The sequence below is a fragment of the Cuculus canorus genome, chromosome 1, assembly GCF_017976375.1.
Source record: "Cuculus canorus isolate bCucCan1 chromosome 1, bCucCan1.pri, whole genome shotgun sequence".
Classification (NCBI taxonomy): domain Eukaryota; kingdom Metazoa; phylum Chordata; class Aves; order Cuculiformes; family Cuculidae; genus Cuculus; species Cuculus canorus.
Genome location: NC_071401.1, coordinates 2,918,392 through 2,932,604, shown reverse-complemented (window position 1 = coordinate 2,932,604; position 14,213 = coordinate 2,918,392). Strand labels below are relative to the sequence as shown.

Sequence of the window (14,213 nt, the reverse complement as noted above, 5' to 3'; positions counted from 1 at the left end):
TGGTGAGGCACTGGCACACGTTGCCCAGGGAAGCTGTGGTCGCCCCATCCCTGGAGGTGTTCAAGGCCAGGTTGGATGGGGCTCTTCACAGCCTGATCCAGTGGAAGGAGTCCTTACCCATGGCAGAGAGGTTTGAACTGGATATCTTTAACCTCTCTCCCAAGCCAAACTATGCCTCTATGCTATTATACCTCTCGGCCCTCCCCTCCCGGATCCCCTCCCCCGGGGCGGGGGCAGCAGCGGGGCCGGCCCGGCGGTGGGAGGAGTCGGACCCGGATCGCAGTGGAGCCCTCGAAGTTTGCTCCGGTCCCGCCGCTTCCGGAGGGGCTTCTCCGGGAGCCCGGGGGAAAAACGGGTGGGAGGGAGGCGGCAGGATGAAGAAACCAGACGGCAAAGTGGTGTTGTTGGGGGACATGAACGTGGGCAAGACCTCCCTGCTGCACCGCTACATGGAGAGGCGCTTCCAGGAGACCGTCAGCACTGTCGGGGGCGCCTTCTATCTCAAGCAGTGGGGGCCGTACAACATCTCCATCTGGGACACGGCAGGTGAGACCCCCGGCACAGCCTGGGGTGGAGGGGGATCCTGGTATTTCCCGGCTGGAAACTTGCGAGGTGTTTGGAAATTCGCCCCTATTCTCTCCGGAGAAAGCAGCTCTTTGCTTCTCCGCTTGACTGGGGCGAGAACTGCCCGCTGACCCTCTCCGTGGGCTGATCCCAGTGCCTGTGTGGTTTATTTTCCATAAATTTGGTTTTGTCCTAATGTAGAGGCTGCTGCTAGTGGAGTGACCACGATTGGGACAGCTTCGCCTTCCCTAAAGCCAGGGGTGCAGAAGACAGAGATGTGCCCCCTGCCTTCCCGAGGAATCCTCCATGGGTGCCCGGGGCTTAGAGTGTTATTTCCGTTCTCTGTGGGCTGATCCCAGTGTCTGTGTGTTTTATTTTCCGTAAATTTGGTTCTGTCCTAATGTAGAGGCTGCTGCTAGTGGGGTGATGTCGCTTGGGACAGCTTCACCTTCCCAAAAATAAGGAGTGCAGAAGACAGAGATGTGCCCCCCACCTTCCTCAGGAATCCTCTGTGGGTGCCCGGGGCTTAGAGTGTTGTTTCAGTCCTCTGTGGGGTGGTCCCAGAGCCTATGTGTTTTCCCTAACTTTGGGTCTGTCCTAATGTAAAGGCTGCTGCTGGTGGGGTGATGTTACTTGGGACAGCTTCACCTTCCCAAAAATAAGGAGTGCAGAAGACAGAGATGTGCCCCCCCCCCCCCGCCTTCCCCAGGAATCCTCCGTGGGCGCCTGGGGCTTAGAGTGTCATTTCAGTCATAGAATCATAGAATAGTTTGAGTTGCAAAGGACCTTAAAGATCATCCAGTTCCAGCCCCCCTGCGATGGGCAAGAACATCCCACTAGATCAGGCTGCCCAAGGCCCCATCCAGCCTGGCTTTGAACACCTCCAGGGATGGGAGTTAAAGTTATGGTGTCCCTAATGCTAGGTCTGTCCTAATGTAAAAGTTGCTGCTGGTGGGATGGCCTGGTTTGGGACAGCTTCGTCTTCCTGAAAACCCAGGGTGCAGGAGACAGAGATGTGCCCCCACCTTCCTCGGGCATCCTTCGTGGGTACCCAAGGCTTAGTGTGTTATTTTAGCCCACCATGGTGTGGTCCCAGCGCCTCTGTGTTTTCTTTTCACTCACTTTGGGTCTGTCCTAATGTAAAGGCTGCTGCTGGTGGGGTGACCTGGCTTGGGGCAGCTTCACTTTCCTGAAAATCAGGGGTGCAGGAGACAGATATGTGCCCCTCACCTTCCCTGGACATCCTCTACGGGTCCCGCGGCTTAGCGTGTTATTTTAGCCCACCGTAGGGTGGTCCCAGCACCTATGTGTTTTCTTTTCCCTCACTTTGGGTCTGTCTTAATGTAAAGGCTGCTGCTGGTGGGGTGACCTGGCTTGGGACAGCTTCACCTTCTTGAAAATCAGGGATGTAGGAGGCAGAGATGTGCCCCCTACCTTCCCCGGGAATCCTTCGTAGGCACCCAGGGCTTAGTGTGTTATTTCAGTCCTCTTGTAAAGTTGGTTACTTAGAACAAATGGATTGGCAGTAGAACAAAGTCTGAAAAGAAATTTTTGGGGCCTTACAAGTGTGAATCTCTAGTATTTTTTGAACCTGCTTTGCAAAATGTGGGTGTACAGAGGCAACTGGGACAAATTTGCTTTCTTTTGCCTGAGAGGATGGCTACCGACTGCAAATTCGAGTGGGACTTAGGTTACAACTTCTGTTCATCACTTCTCGCTGCACACTGTTGGGTGTCCAGTCGATGTCACCTGGTGTCAGACTCGGACTTTCAAAGGCACACAGCTCACAAAGCATTCAGATGTGGCTGGCTCTTTCAGTGCAGTGATAAAACCCTGCACAGGAGGATTTAATAGTCAGAGAGCATGGACTGCAGGCAGTTTCTGTCTGGAAGAACAGCAAAGGGCTGCCCAGCTTCGCTGTTGTGGCAGGCACGACCTCTGGGATGCAGGAGGGACCACGGGTGTGATTTGGAGTCCTGGGGTGAGAGGGTATGGCCTGGAGAAGTGGTTTGTGGTCTTAGTCATATGAGTATCTTGCTTTTGGTAATTAGGTTAGGAAGCTCTGCTCTGTCACGTAGAGGGCCAGACTACCCTGAAAGATGACGTCTAGAAATGTTCTTACTTGTGAAATTGGTCACGTGAGAAATATCTCATTCAATATTTTTCTTGTTTTCACATTTAGCCGAATTTCATTAAAATACATTAGCAGCAATATGAAGGATGCAGAGTATATGTTCTTGTGAAACTTGGAGTGCTACAGCATCGTGCAATATTCCAGTTTCTATTTGGTGACGTTTGGGAGGGAAGTTCATTTGCTGTGTCACTTCGTGTCACAATCTAGCCCCAAATGGCTTTTCCTGTCGCAGGAATCAAGAACAAGGAAGAGGGGGAATGAAACTACCCAAGTTATGCAGAAATACTTTGTTTTGGAGGAGGAGAGGAGATGTTTAAGAGCTTTTGTGCCCTGCATTTCTTAATCTATTACTATGATGAAAGCTCTCAGCCAGTAGCTCTGTCTTAAATGCACTTTCTATGTCCTCTGCAGTGTTTCTTTAAAAAAATCTAGTTCACTTTTAGAATTGACATGTTTTACTGTGGAGAGTCTCCTGTGAGCAATTGCTGCTTGTTTCTAGTAAGCCAGAGCCCTGTGGGTGATTAGCAGTGGGCTTTATTATTTCAGCAGAAGAATTATCTTGGTGAGATTGTTCCATGGTAATTTCCCTTACACCCTTCTGCTTTTTTTTTAACATATACTATAAAATAAGTCCCTCCAAGGCTTTGTCTTATTGTTTTAGAACACTTTTTTTTCAGTCGTTTATTCTTATTGCAGTACTTTATGCAGTGTTACTTGAGACTTCAGCTTCCAGCTCTGTGTTGCATCTGGGAAACTTTCGAGGTGGTTGTGCCAGGTGAAATACCCAGGTGATACCTGTCTCGGAAGACAGCAAACATTTGGAGATCATCACATTCCTAACGGCTGGAGTTCCCTGTGCACCCTGGAACAGGGCCATTGCCAATGCTACTGTCTACATAGCACTGCAGTAGAATCGTAGAATGGTTTGGGTTGGGTGGGACCTTAAAGATCATCTAATTCCATCCCCCTGCCATGGGCAGGGACATCTCCCACCGGACCAGGCTGCTCAGGGCCCCATTCAACCTGGCCTCGAACACTTCCAGGGGTGGGGCAGCCACAACTTCCCTGAGCAACCTGTTCCAGTGCCTCAGCAGCTCCCAGCAGCTCCCTCTGCTTCCCAAGCCTTGGTAGGACTTACGTAGCAGGATTATTGAAGCTGTTTGCAGAGCACCAGTTGAAAAGTGTTGTATTGAGGACGGCATAACACATCTTCCTCATTCTTCTCTCTTGTTGGAATTAGTATCGAGCCCAGCGTCCCTTCTCTTCCTTTTCAGAGGCAGGTCTGAACACTTGCACCATCTCTCTGTTGACTTGCACCCCTGTTGAATGATGGAAGATCTTCACCATGAGAGTGAGGAGACACTGGAACAGGTTGTCCAGGGAGATTGTGGCTGCCCCATCCCTGGAGGTGTTCAAGGCCAGATTGGATGGGGCCTTGGGCAGCCTGATCTAGTGGGAGGTGTCCCTGCCCATGGCAGGGGGGTTGGAACTGGATGATCTTTAAGGTCCCTTCCAACCCAAATTATACTATGATACTATGATAAGATGCCAAGACTGGGCTAGACTGTGGTGGGACCTATGGGGTCCCATTTATTAACAGCTCTTGTTGATCTTCTAAGGAATAGTAGCTTCCAGGGCATATATATGCTTTCTCCTGTCTTGGTGAAGAAGGAAAGGATCTTGTGGACACTGCAACTCTGATGTCAAGTCATCAAGAGGATTCAAAACCCTGTGTTGCTTGTCTATTTATTTGTTTGTCTATTTTTCTTTTGTGCAGACTTTATGCCAGACTGCATGTCTGCAGTCCTTGGTCTGTGGCTCTTATCTCTCTATGCTGACACTGTCTTGTCTCTACCAGGTGGCTAACCAAGTAAGCTTGGAGTATTTGTAGTAAGGAGGAGTTTAAAATTTAGTGCTTTTATGTCTGTTTATTAACCTGACATTGCTTACTACTGAATTCATATGAAACAGTTATGAGATCATCAAATGCAGATATGTTGTTTCTTCTGTGTGTGCTGTAGATATATAGGGGAATTCAGAAAGAAAAGATCACCCAGGAGACTAAAGATTCTTTAGCACAAGGATATAACAAATACATGGTTCAATGTTTCCACCCATCCTCCCTGCCTAAATACCAAGTGCTCACTCAAGACATCAATGGGTTGTCATCCAGAGGGACCCGGACAAGCTGGAGAAGTGGGCCTGTGTGAACGTCATGAGGTTCAACACAGCCAAGTGCAAAGTCCTACACCTGGGTCAGGGCAATCTGTAGTTTCAATAGAGGATGGGGGATGATGTGATTGAGAGCAGCCCTGTGGAGAAGGACTTGGAGTGCTGGTTGATGAGAAGCTCAATATGAGCTGTCAGTGTGCGCTTGCAGCCCAGAAGACCAACCGTATCCTGGGCTGCATCAAAAGAAGTGTGTCCAGCAGGGCGAGGGAGGATATTCTGCCTTTCTATTCCTTTCTTGTGAGACCTCATCTGGAGTATTGTGTCCAGTTCTGGAATCCTCAACATAAGAAGGATATGGAGCTGTTGGAATGGGTCCAGAGGAGAGCTACAAGAATGATCGGAGGGCTGGAGCACATCCCATACGAGGACAGGCTGAGAGAGTTGGGCTTCTTCAGCCTGGAGAAGAAAAGACTCTGGGGAAACGTTATAGTGACCTTCTAGTACCTGAAGGGGGCTACAAGAAAGCTGGGGAGGGACTTTTTACAAAGGCTTTTAGTGATATGAGCAGGGGCAATGGGTATAAACTGGAAAAGGGCCGATTTAGACTAGACGTTAGGAGGAATTTCTTCACCATGAGAGTGGTGAGGCACTGGCACAGGTTGCCCAGGGAAGTTGTGGATGTCCCATCCCTGGAGGTGTTCAGGGCCAGGATGGGGCCTTGGGCAGCCTGATCTAGTGGGAGGTGTCCCTGCCCATGGCAAGGGGGTTGGAACTGGGTGATCTTTAAGGTCCCTTCCAACCCAAACTATTCTATGATTCTATGATATCTGTCTTAATACCCCCGTACTACTTTACAGAATGTACAATGCAGAAATATGGAAGGTTTGGCTTAGAATATGAGAGGATGCTTGGAAGTAACTACTATGCTAGTTCAGTGCTCGGGTAAAATACACAATTATACAAGGTTAACTGCAATGTGCATTCTTTTTTATGTTCTTGGTTCATGTTATGTTTAGTATGGGAATATATGTTTATTTTTATTGTTCCTTATCAGCATTGTTTTGGGAACTGTTATCACCGTAGAAGTGCTCTCTATGTTACTTTTAGTTCAGTTTAGATGGTTATTTGTTATTCTAGTATGGGTGAAACAGTTGGCTGTAGTGATGCAAACCTTGATACATTGAAGCAGTGTTCTTCTAATGCAGTTTTGATGTTACCAGATTAGACTTCAGTGATTGATGAATACATCTGCAGTAGCAGTGATGATCAAAAGTTAAGTATGTGTGGATATTAGTAGTACATCAGTTTAATTGCCAGTCTTCTGAATTATTTAACATGTGTCATGTTTTACTCATCACTCTGTTCATCTTGCAATACTTCTCACTCTGTTATTCAGAAAAATCTCACGTTATTTCCAGAAGGAATTAAATTTGCTTGGCGAAGTGCTTGAAATGTACATTTCTGTGTTGTTATCACTTGATACATCACAGAAGTGTACACCTGACCTGTTCTACAAAGTTAGGTCTGAAGTGCAAATCATTTATTCTGGGGAGGACTCCTCTTGGCAGTGCATTCAGAGCCCTCCTTATCTTGGAAAAATCAGCTGCTTAGTCTAGTCTAAAGCTTTCATATTCTTATCCGCAAGTCTTGTAAAATGGGTATGCAGAAGTTGTCAGACTTTGTTATTTTTTATATGAATGCACACAGCAAGTAATTCAGCATTTCCAGTTTTCCAATCTGGTGATTATCAAAGAAGCTATTTGGAAATTGCATTCAACTTAAGAAAAAAAGTAAGCCACAAATGCAAGTATACTTGGGAGAGGTATCATATGTTTGCCATGTTTTTATGCTCTTTTTTTTTTTTTTTCTTCTAGGTAACTGCTTTTGACTGTTTCTCCACTGTCAGAGACTTGAATAGATGGTCTTGTGTCTGACCCAGCAAGGTAGCTGCTGAATTATCATAGAATCATACAGTAGTTTGGGTTGGAAGGGACCTTAAAGATCATCCAGTTCCAACCCCCCCTGCCGTGGGCAGGGACACCTCCCACCAGACTAGGTGGCCCAAGGCCTCATCCAATCTGGCCTTCAACACCTCCAGGGATGGGGCAGCCACAGCTTCCCTGTGCCAGTGCCTCACCACTCTCATCATGAGGAAATTCCTCCTTATGTCTAGTCTTAATCTGCCCCTGTCCAGTTTATAGCCATTGCCCGTAGTGCTATTGCTACAAGCCTTTGTAAACAATCCCTCCCCAGCTTTCTTGGAGGCCCCCTTTAGGTACTGGAAGGTTGCTATAAGGTCTCCTCGGAGCCTTCTCTTCTCCAGGCTGAACAACCCCAAACCTGTCAGCCGGTCTTCGTGTGGCAGGTGCTCCAGCCCTCTTCTGTCTTCTAGAAACAGCCCTCTCTGTCTTCTAGAAAGTGCTGACAGCAATTGTGGAATAACCCAAAAATTCCTGCTGGATGTTGATGACGTGCATCTCGGAGCTAACATGTAGTCTTTGATCTCTGGCAAGGCAAACACATCCTGAAGTTCTGAGTGTCTTGGTCCTGCTCCATTTCTGAACCTAGATTAGCTATGGCTCTAGATAACGATATTGAGGGAGTCTTTTGGGTGTTCAGGCAAGTTTTCTGGTGCCTTGAAATTTCAAAAGGAAAAGCTTCTTTGTATGTTATATTTCAGTCTCTTTAAGTTGGCATTTGTTCATCTGACAGATAAGTGTTACCCCCAGGTGCAAGGTTTCTTTATTCCTGGAGGTCATGTCCCCTGTGTTGCTGGTTTAGTATTAGAGCAGTTGACTGTTAGTTATATACAGTTCATTTCATGAACCTATCATTGTCTTTTAAGAGGCTGGGTTTTGAACTTACCAACAGATAGTTATGCAGCATTGTTAATGTTAACTGTGATAGCAAACTTCCCTTCTTTTCCTTCCTCTTATGTTAAGCCAGCTGCCTGCATGCAAAAACTGATTAGGCTATTTTATTCTGTGGATATTTAGCTCTCAGTTCATATTTTCACATGCTCTTCCTCTTTATTTTGCCGATTTTTTTTTTTTTTTTTTTTTTTTTTGTGACTTTTCGCTTGGAGCTGATAGAGTCAAAGGAGAAAAACATAGCCTGGAAAAGGCTTTTCTGTGGCTTGGGTCAGTTGCAGTGTATCTGCCTAACGAATGCTGACGTCTCTTGTGACTGGTTTGCTAATGTGTGATGGATTTGTGCTGGTGAGTGTGTGTGAACTGATCACATTTTCTTATTACCAGTGTTTCTTTGGCAGCAGCGCAGGCCAGTGCCTGTGCTGAGCATTTTGGTTTTGGGTTTTTTTTTGCGATTTTTTTTTTTTCCTCTGAATTTATCTGTGCAGCTGTAGGCCTCCTTCTGCACATTTTTTTCTCCTGGAAAGGGAGTGAACCTTTCAGTACTTAAATGAGGTCTACAGGAAAGGTGGGGAGGGGCTCTATATCAGGGAGTGCAGTGATAGGATGAGAGGGAATGGTTTTAAGCTAAAAGAGGGGAGGTTTAGATTAGATATGGAGAAGAAATTGTTTACTGTGAGGGTGATGAGGCACCAGAACAGGTTGCACAGAGAAGTCATGGATCCCCCATTCTTGGAGGTGTTCAAGGCCAAGTTAGATGAGACTTTGAGCAACCTGGTCCAGTGGGAGATGTCCCTGCCTATAGCAGGTGGGTTGAAACTGAATGATCTTTAAGGTCCCTTCCAACAGAAACCATTCTACGATTCTATGACCAAGTGAAGTTGTCAGGGCAAACTTGTGATGAAGTGTGACTCAGTTCTTGAAGTGTGAGATCAGCCCAGGTGGGCTGATCTGGCTGCTGCCTTGGGGGCAAATGTTCTCATGTGTGGTGAACAACAGACACGTTGGCTGAAGGCGTGGAGAAAGGTGGTCCTCCGTCATGCTGAAATGGAACAAAGAAACAGTAGCATTATGTGGCATAGTTTCCTCACAAGTGGAGACTGATAGGAGCTCCTCTGATATTCTGCTGGGTTTGACTTTTGGAAATAGAGGATTGCAACAAGGGGAAAGATGCTACAGATGAGATGGTTAGGAAGGTTAGTCAAAGCAAAGAGGAGAACTCTAGGCACATGGAATCATAGAATAGTTTGGGCTGGAAGGAACCTTAAAGATCATTCCATTCACATGGGAAGGCCTTTCTGAAGCTGATGAAATGGTGACAGAGAAGCAGTTGGGGTTGGGTGTTGCTGAATGTGTGATGAGATACCTTTCATTGAGGAGGTTGCTGGTTGGAAGAGTTTTGTCTCAAAAAATGCCGTGTGTGTCACCTAATGAGGAAGGTTGCTGAGTGTGTACCTGTGCTCAAGAGATGTGAACTTAAGATATGAGATGGAAGTTACAGAGAACACCTTGAATTTGTATCTGGTGAGTCACTGCTCAGGGGACAGCTGTCACCAAAAGGCTTTTTGCTTCTGGGATATTTATTCTGCAGAATATGGTGTTGACCTCTGAGTATTAGTTGTTTGTAATTGTTGCATGAAAAGCAATGACAGCTGAGGATCTGTGCCTCGTACACAAATAGCATGGTTTCCCTGGGACTACTGTGTGCACTTATAGTCTCCACATCTTGAAAAGGAAATGATAAGAGTGGAGCTTCAAAGAGACTGTATGGTTAACTACTTAGAAAAGTCTCTTGTGTACGTATCTGAAGGAGGAGGCAGGAATAGAGGTTTGGCTTTAAGACCACCCCTGAAAGCATGGTTTTGTTGTTAAACAGTGCAACAGATGACTTTTTTTTCTGCAATGAATGTTTTCCGAAAAAAGGCAGAGTAACTTGAGAAGTGACTAAAAATATGAAAAAATAATGAATTGTCTGGAGAAAGTCCTGGATGAAGTTTGGTTTTCCATGTCCCACAACTTAAAAACACAGTAATATACAAGTAAAGTCAAAGATGGCAAATTCACTGCTGCCGAAAGTGCTTTTGTATGCCAAAGAGATAAAAATTTGGAAATACTTCCTCAGAGGGAATTGTGAAAAATACACACAAATCAAAAAGAAATGGGAGACAAAATTAACACCATTTGTTTATTCAGCTATGGCCAATTCACTTTATTGAAGAAGGAGTGTTGTTTTTAATGTGTCATTGTGGTACTGACACTTGGGGAGGCAAGCTAACAAGGAGGGTAATCTGCTTGTTTGTTGTGAGTTACTTGATGCAGGGCAAGATAAATGTTGTGGAACCTCTGCAGTAACTTCTGTATTCCAGCCCCCATGTCAAATCCGCACTTTGCATGTGGTATTTAATAATAGTGTGCAAAGAGACTGTGCTGTTCTAGCCTAAGTGGGAAACTACGTGATGGTTCAGTGAGAGAGACTCACCAATGAGCTGGGGTCTCGGTCTGGCTGAAGTCTCACGCCATGGCACTGCAGCTTGACGAACGCTAGCAACTTTGGAGTCCTTAGCTTCTATAAGGTAGAATCATAGAGTAGTTTGGGTTGGAAGGGACCTCAAAGATCATCCAGTTCCAACCCCCCTGCCATGGGCAGGGACACCTCCCATCAGACCAGACTGCCGAAGACCCCGTCCAACCTGGCTTTGAACACCTCCAGGGATAGGGCATCTACAGCTTCCTTGGGCAGCCTGTTCCAGTGCCTCACCACCCTCATAGTGAAGAAATTCCTCCTTATATTTAGTCAATTCTTCCTTATGTCTAGCCTAGACATAAGAGGTTATCTTTTCTTTCTAATTTTAGTCTGGAGTGAGGCCTAAGTTTGAGACTCCTGCTGTAAAAAGGGGGCAGAGAGGTTCATATTGACCATTTTCAAGTGCATCTGAGTGGACGGTGGAAGGGAAAACAAGAATATAGGCTTGTCTACTCTTTGATGCAGGGCCCATGTTCTTGTTTTGTTGTGAAAATTTTGCTTCTCAGCTTTGACTAATACAAAAGTTTGAAAAGTCATTTAACTGATTAAATGAGTATTTTTAAATCCATTTTTTAAAGTCCCAGGTCCTAGCAATACTGAGAATTTTCATAATTAAGAGTTTGTGCCTTGCATCTTTCCTTCCCTGCTTAGTGAAGGAAGAGTTGTGTTTTCCAAATATCTCGGTCAAAATTGACTTGAGAGCTGAAACGCTGACTGTCTGCTTTGTAACAATACTGAAAATGTATGAGAGAGGTAGGCCTGAATAAGAGAAATGGTTAGTTAAACTGTGTAAATGCTATAGGCAAAAAATTGCAGACGTGTGGAAATTCATCTTCATGGTGGATAGGGAGCGTGTGGGAGAAATAATAGAAGATTTCAGGAAGTTGTCCAAGAATAGGATTATTTGCTTCGGTAAAACAGGTCTCCTAGTATCCCAGAAGACTAAGCGTATCCTGGGCTGCATCAAAAGAAGCGTGGCCGGCAGGTCGAGGGAGGTGATTATGACCTTCTGTTCCTCTCTTGTGAGATCTCATTTGCAGTATTGTGTCCAGTTCTGGAATCCTCAACATAAGAAGGATACGGAACTGTTAGAACGGGTCCAGAGGAGGGCTACAAACATGATCAAAGGGCTGGAGCACCTCCCATACGAGGACAGGCTGAGAGAGTTGGGCTTGTTCAGATTGGAGAAGAGAAGGCTCCGAGGAGACCTTATAGCAACCTTCCAGTACCTGAAGGGAGCCTCCAAGAAAGCTGGGGAGAGATTTTTTACAAAGGCTTGTAGTGATAGGACTAAGGGCAATGGCTATAAACTGGAGAGGGGCAGATTGAGGCTAGACATTAGGAGGAATTTCTTCACCATGAGAGTGGTGAGGCACTGGCACAGGTTGCCCAGGGAAGTTGTGGCTGCCCCATCCCTGGAGGTGTTCAAGGCCAGAATGGGGCCTTGGGCAGCCTGATCTAGTGGGAGGTGTCCCTGCCCATGGCAAGGGGGTTGGAACTGGGTGATCTTTAAGGTCCCTTCCAACCCAAACTGTTCTGTGATTCTATGATTAGTGCACTGTTCCACTCATCAGTTTGACTTTAGTATTTCTGAAATGTATACCTGAGCTGTCTAAGAAATGACCTCGAGCATTGCATGCAGTTTTGGCTGCTGCCTTATAAAAAGGATATCAGGCTACTGGAAAGTGTCCAGAGGAGGGCCACAAAGTTGGTGAAGGGTCTAGAGAGGAAGTCATGTGATGAGCAGCTGAAGTCACTTGTTCTCTTCAGCCTGATGGAGAGGAGACTGAGGAGGGACCTCGTGGCAGTTCACTGCTTCCTCACAAGGGATGGAGGAGGAGCAGGCATTGGTCTCTTCTCTCTGGTGACCAATGATAGGACCCGAGGGAATGTCAGCAATATGTGCCAGAGGAGGTTTAGGTTGGATATTAGGAAAAGGTTCTTCTCTCAGAGGATGATGGAGCACTAGAAAGCAGGGAAGCAGTCATGATGCCAAGCCTGACTATATTCGAGAAGCATTTGGGCAGTGCACTCAGACACATGGTATGAATTTTGGGGTTGTCCTATTCAGGCATGGGAGTTGGACTTGATGATCCTTGTGGGTCCCTTCCAACTCAGATGATTCTGTGATTCAAAAGTTTGGGTATGAAGGGGAAAACAAAGGGAAAGGATGAGACGGAATACTTTTTTCCCCCAGTAGATCTCTCTCTAGCTCGGTCAAGAGTGTTGAAGGGAACAGTGGAAAGCTTCATTGGGTGTAATGTGGTGACTTTTTCTGTAGACTATGCAATGAACTCTTCCCCTTTCCTTCAGATGGTGTATGAAATCCAAGTACAGGGCAGGTAACTAGCTGTTATCTGTATGGTTTTACAATTACTTCTTTGAGCACTCATGTATGGTGAGTACTTTTTATGTTTCATCTCACATGTGCATGTACACTACGTGCACAAATGGCAAAACCAGGATGTCTCATAGCCAGCTTCACAGTACCTTGGCTGAGTTGCTGCTGATAGGCCAGTTTAAGTATCTTTACTTCACACTGCAACCACATCTTATGTCATAGGTGAGTTGTTTGTTTCACTACAGTTACTGTCTTGTGTTGAAGCCACTAGCCGTGTGAGCTTCCAAGTGATTTTTCCTGTGGCAGCTTTTCAGTGGTTGAACTGAGAGTTAACTTGGTAATTCCATGTCTTAAGTCACATTGCACTGTTGCAAAACATCCAAACAAATAACCTTTGTTTGGGTCTCTGTCAAGAAAGATGCTGAGTCTGTGGTGCATACATCAACAACTATAGAACAGAAAGGATCATTTTCTCTCTCAAGTCTGAATGATATGCTTTCTTCTAAGTGAACACTGGGTAGAACATCCTGGGATTGATCAAAAGGCAGCATTCCTTTTCCTGTACCTATCGTATTAACTATAACTTCATATGCAGTACCTAAAGATGTGCCTAGGAAATGAAATTTGAACTCTGTGATTTAAACTTATCTTATGCCAGCTGAGTGCAGAGATGGTCAAAGGAAATTAGTTTTTTTGCTCTTAATTTGAATGGATTCACAACATGTTTGACATCCTTGACCACAGGAGATCCAAGGTAATGTCCATTAGGAAAACCAACTCAGGAAGCATACAAGATTTCCTAATTCTACTAACCAACCAGAGTGTGGGGTTGGTTAAGGGAACTTCTTAACATCATTTTTTAAAGGAAAGTAAATAATCGGATCTGTTTGTGAATCTTCTGGTATAAGGCCCCATCCAACCTGGCGTGAAACAACCTCCAGGGATGGGGCAGCCACAACTTCCCTGGACAACCTGGGCCAGTGTTTCACCACCCTCATGATGAAGAAATTCCTCCTTATATCTAGTCTAAATCTGCCCCTCTCCAGTTTATACCCATTGCCCCTCATCCTGTCACTACAAGCCTTTGTAAACAGCTTTCTTGTAGACCCCTTCATGTACTGGAAGGTCACTATAAGGTCTCCCCAGAGCCTTCTCCAGACTGAACTACTGCAACTCTCTCAGCCTGTCGTTGTATGGGAGGTGCTGCAGCCCTCTGATCATCTTTGTAGCCTCCTGGACCCGTTTCAACAGCTCCATAACCTTCTTATGTTGAGGATTCCAGAACTGGACACAATACTCCAGATGAGGTCTCACAAGAGAGGAATAGAGGGGCAGAGTCTGCTCCCTGAACCTCCTGGCCATGCTGCTTTTGATTCAGCCCAGGATACAGTTGGTCTTCTGTGGAAAAAGAGTGGTTTTAATACTTTAGACCATTTGATTTTATTTATAGTTGGATACAAAACTCAATCCAAATTGTATCTGGTATCAATAACAAGGAACTATTTTTCTTCTCTAAAATGTCACTGTCCTTAAGGTGTTCATTAAGTTCACAGTATTTCCTCTCTGAAATAATGGTATGGGGTATTATTTCAATTGTCTTGGTGTGCA

At 45.6% G+C, this 14,213-nt stretch overlaps 1 protein-coding gene across 1 annotated transcript in view; it reads left to right on the top strand.

The window, feature by feature from the left end:
• The first annotated feature begins 287 nt into the window (after positions 1–287).
• RAB20 (RAB20, member RAS oncogene family) overlaps positions 288–14,213 on the top strand; it is a 28,178-nt gene continuing 14,252 nt past the window's right edge. The window contains exon 1 of the mRNA XM_054056635.1: positions 288–546. Within this exon, the coding sequence (XP_053912610.1) occupies positions 375–546 (172 nt within the window). The 5' untranslated portion in view covers positions 288–374. The remainder of the gene's footprint in view (positions 547–14,213) is intronic.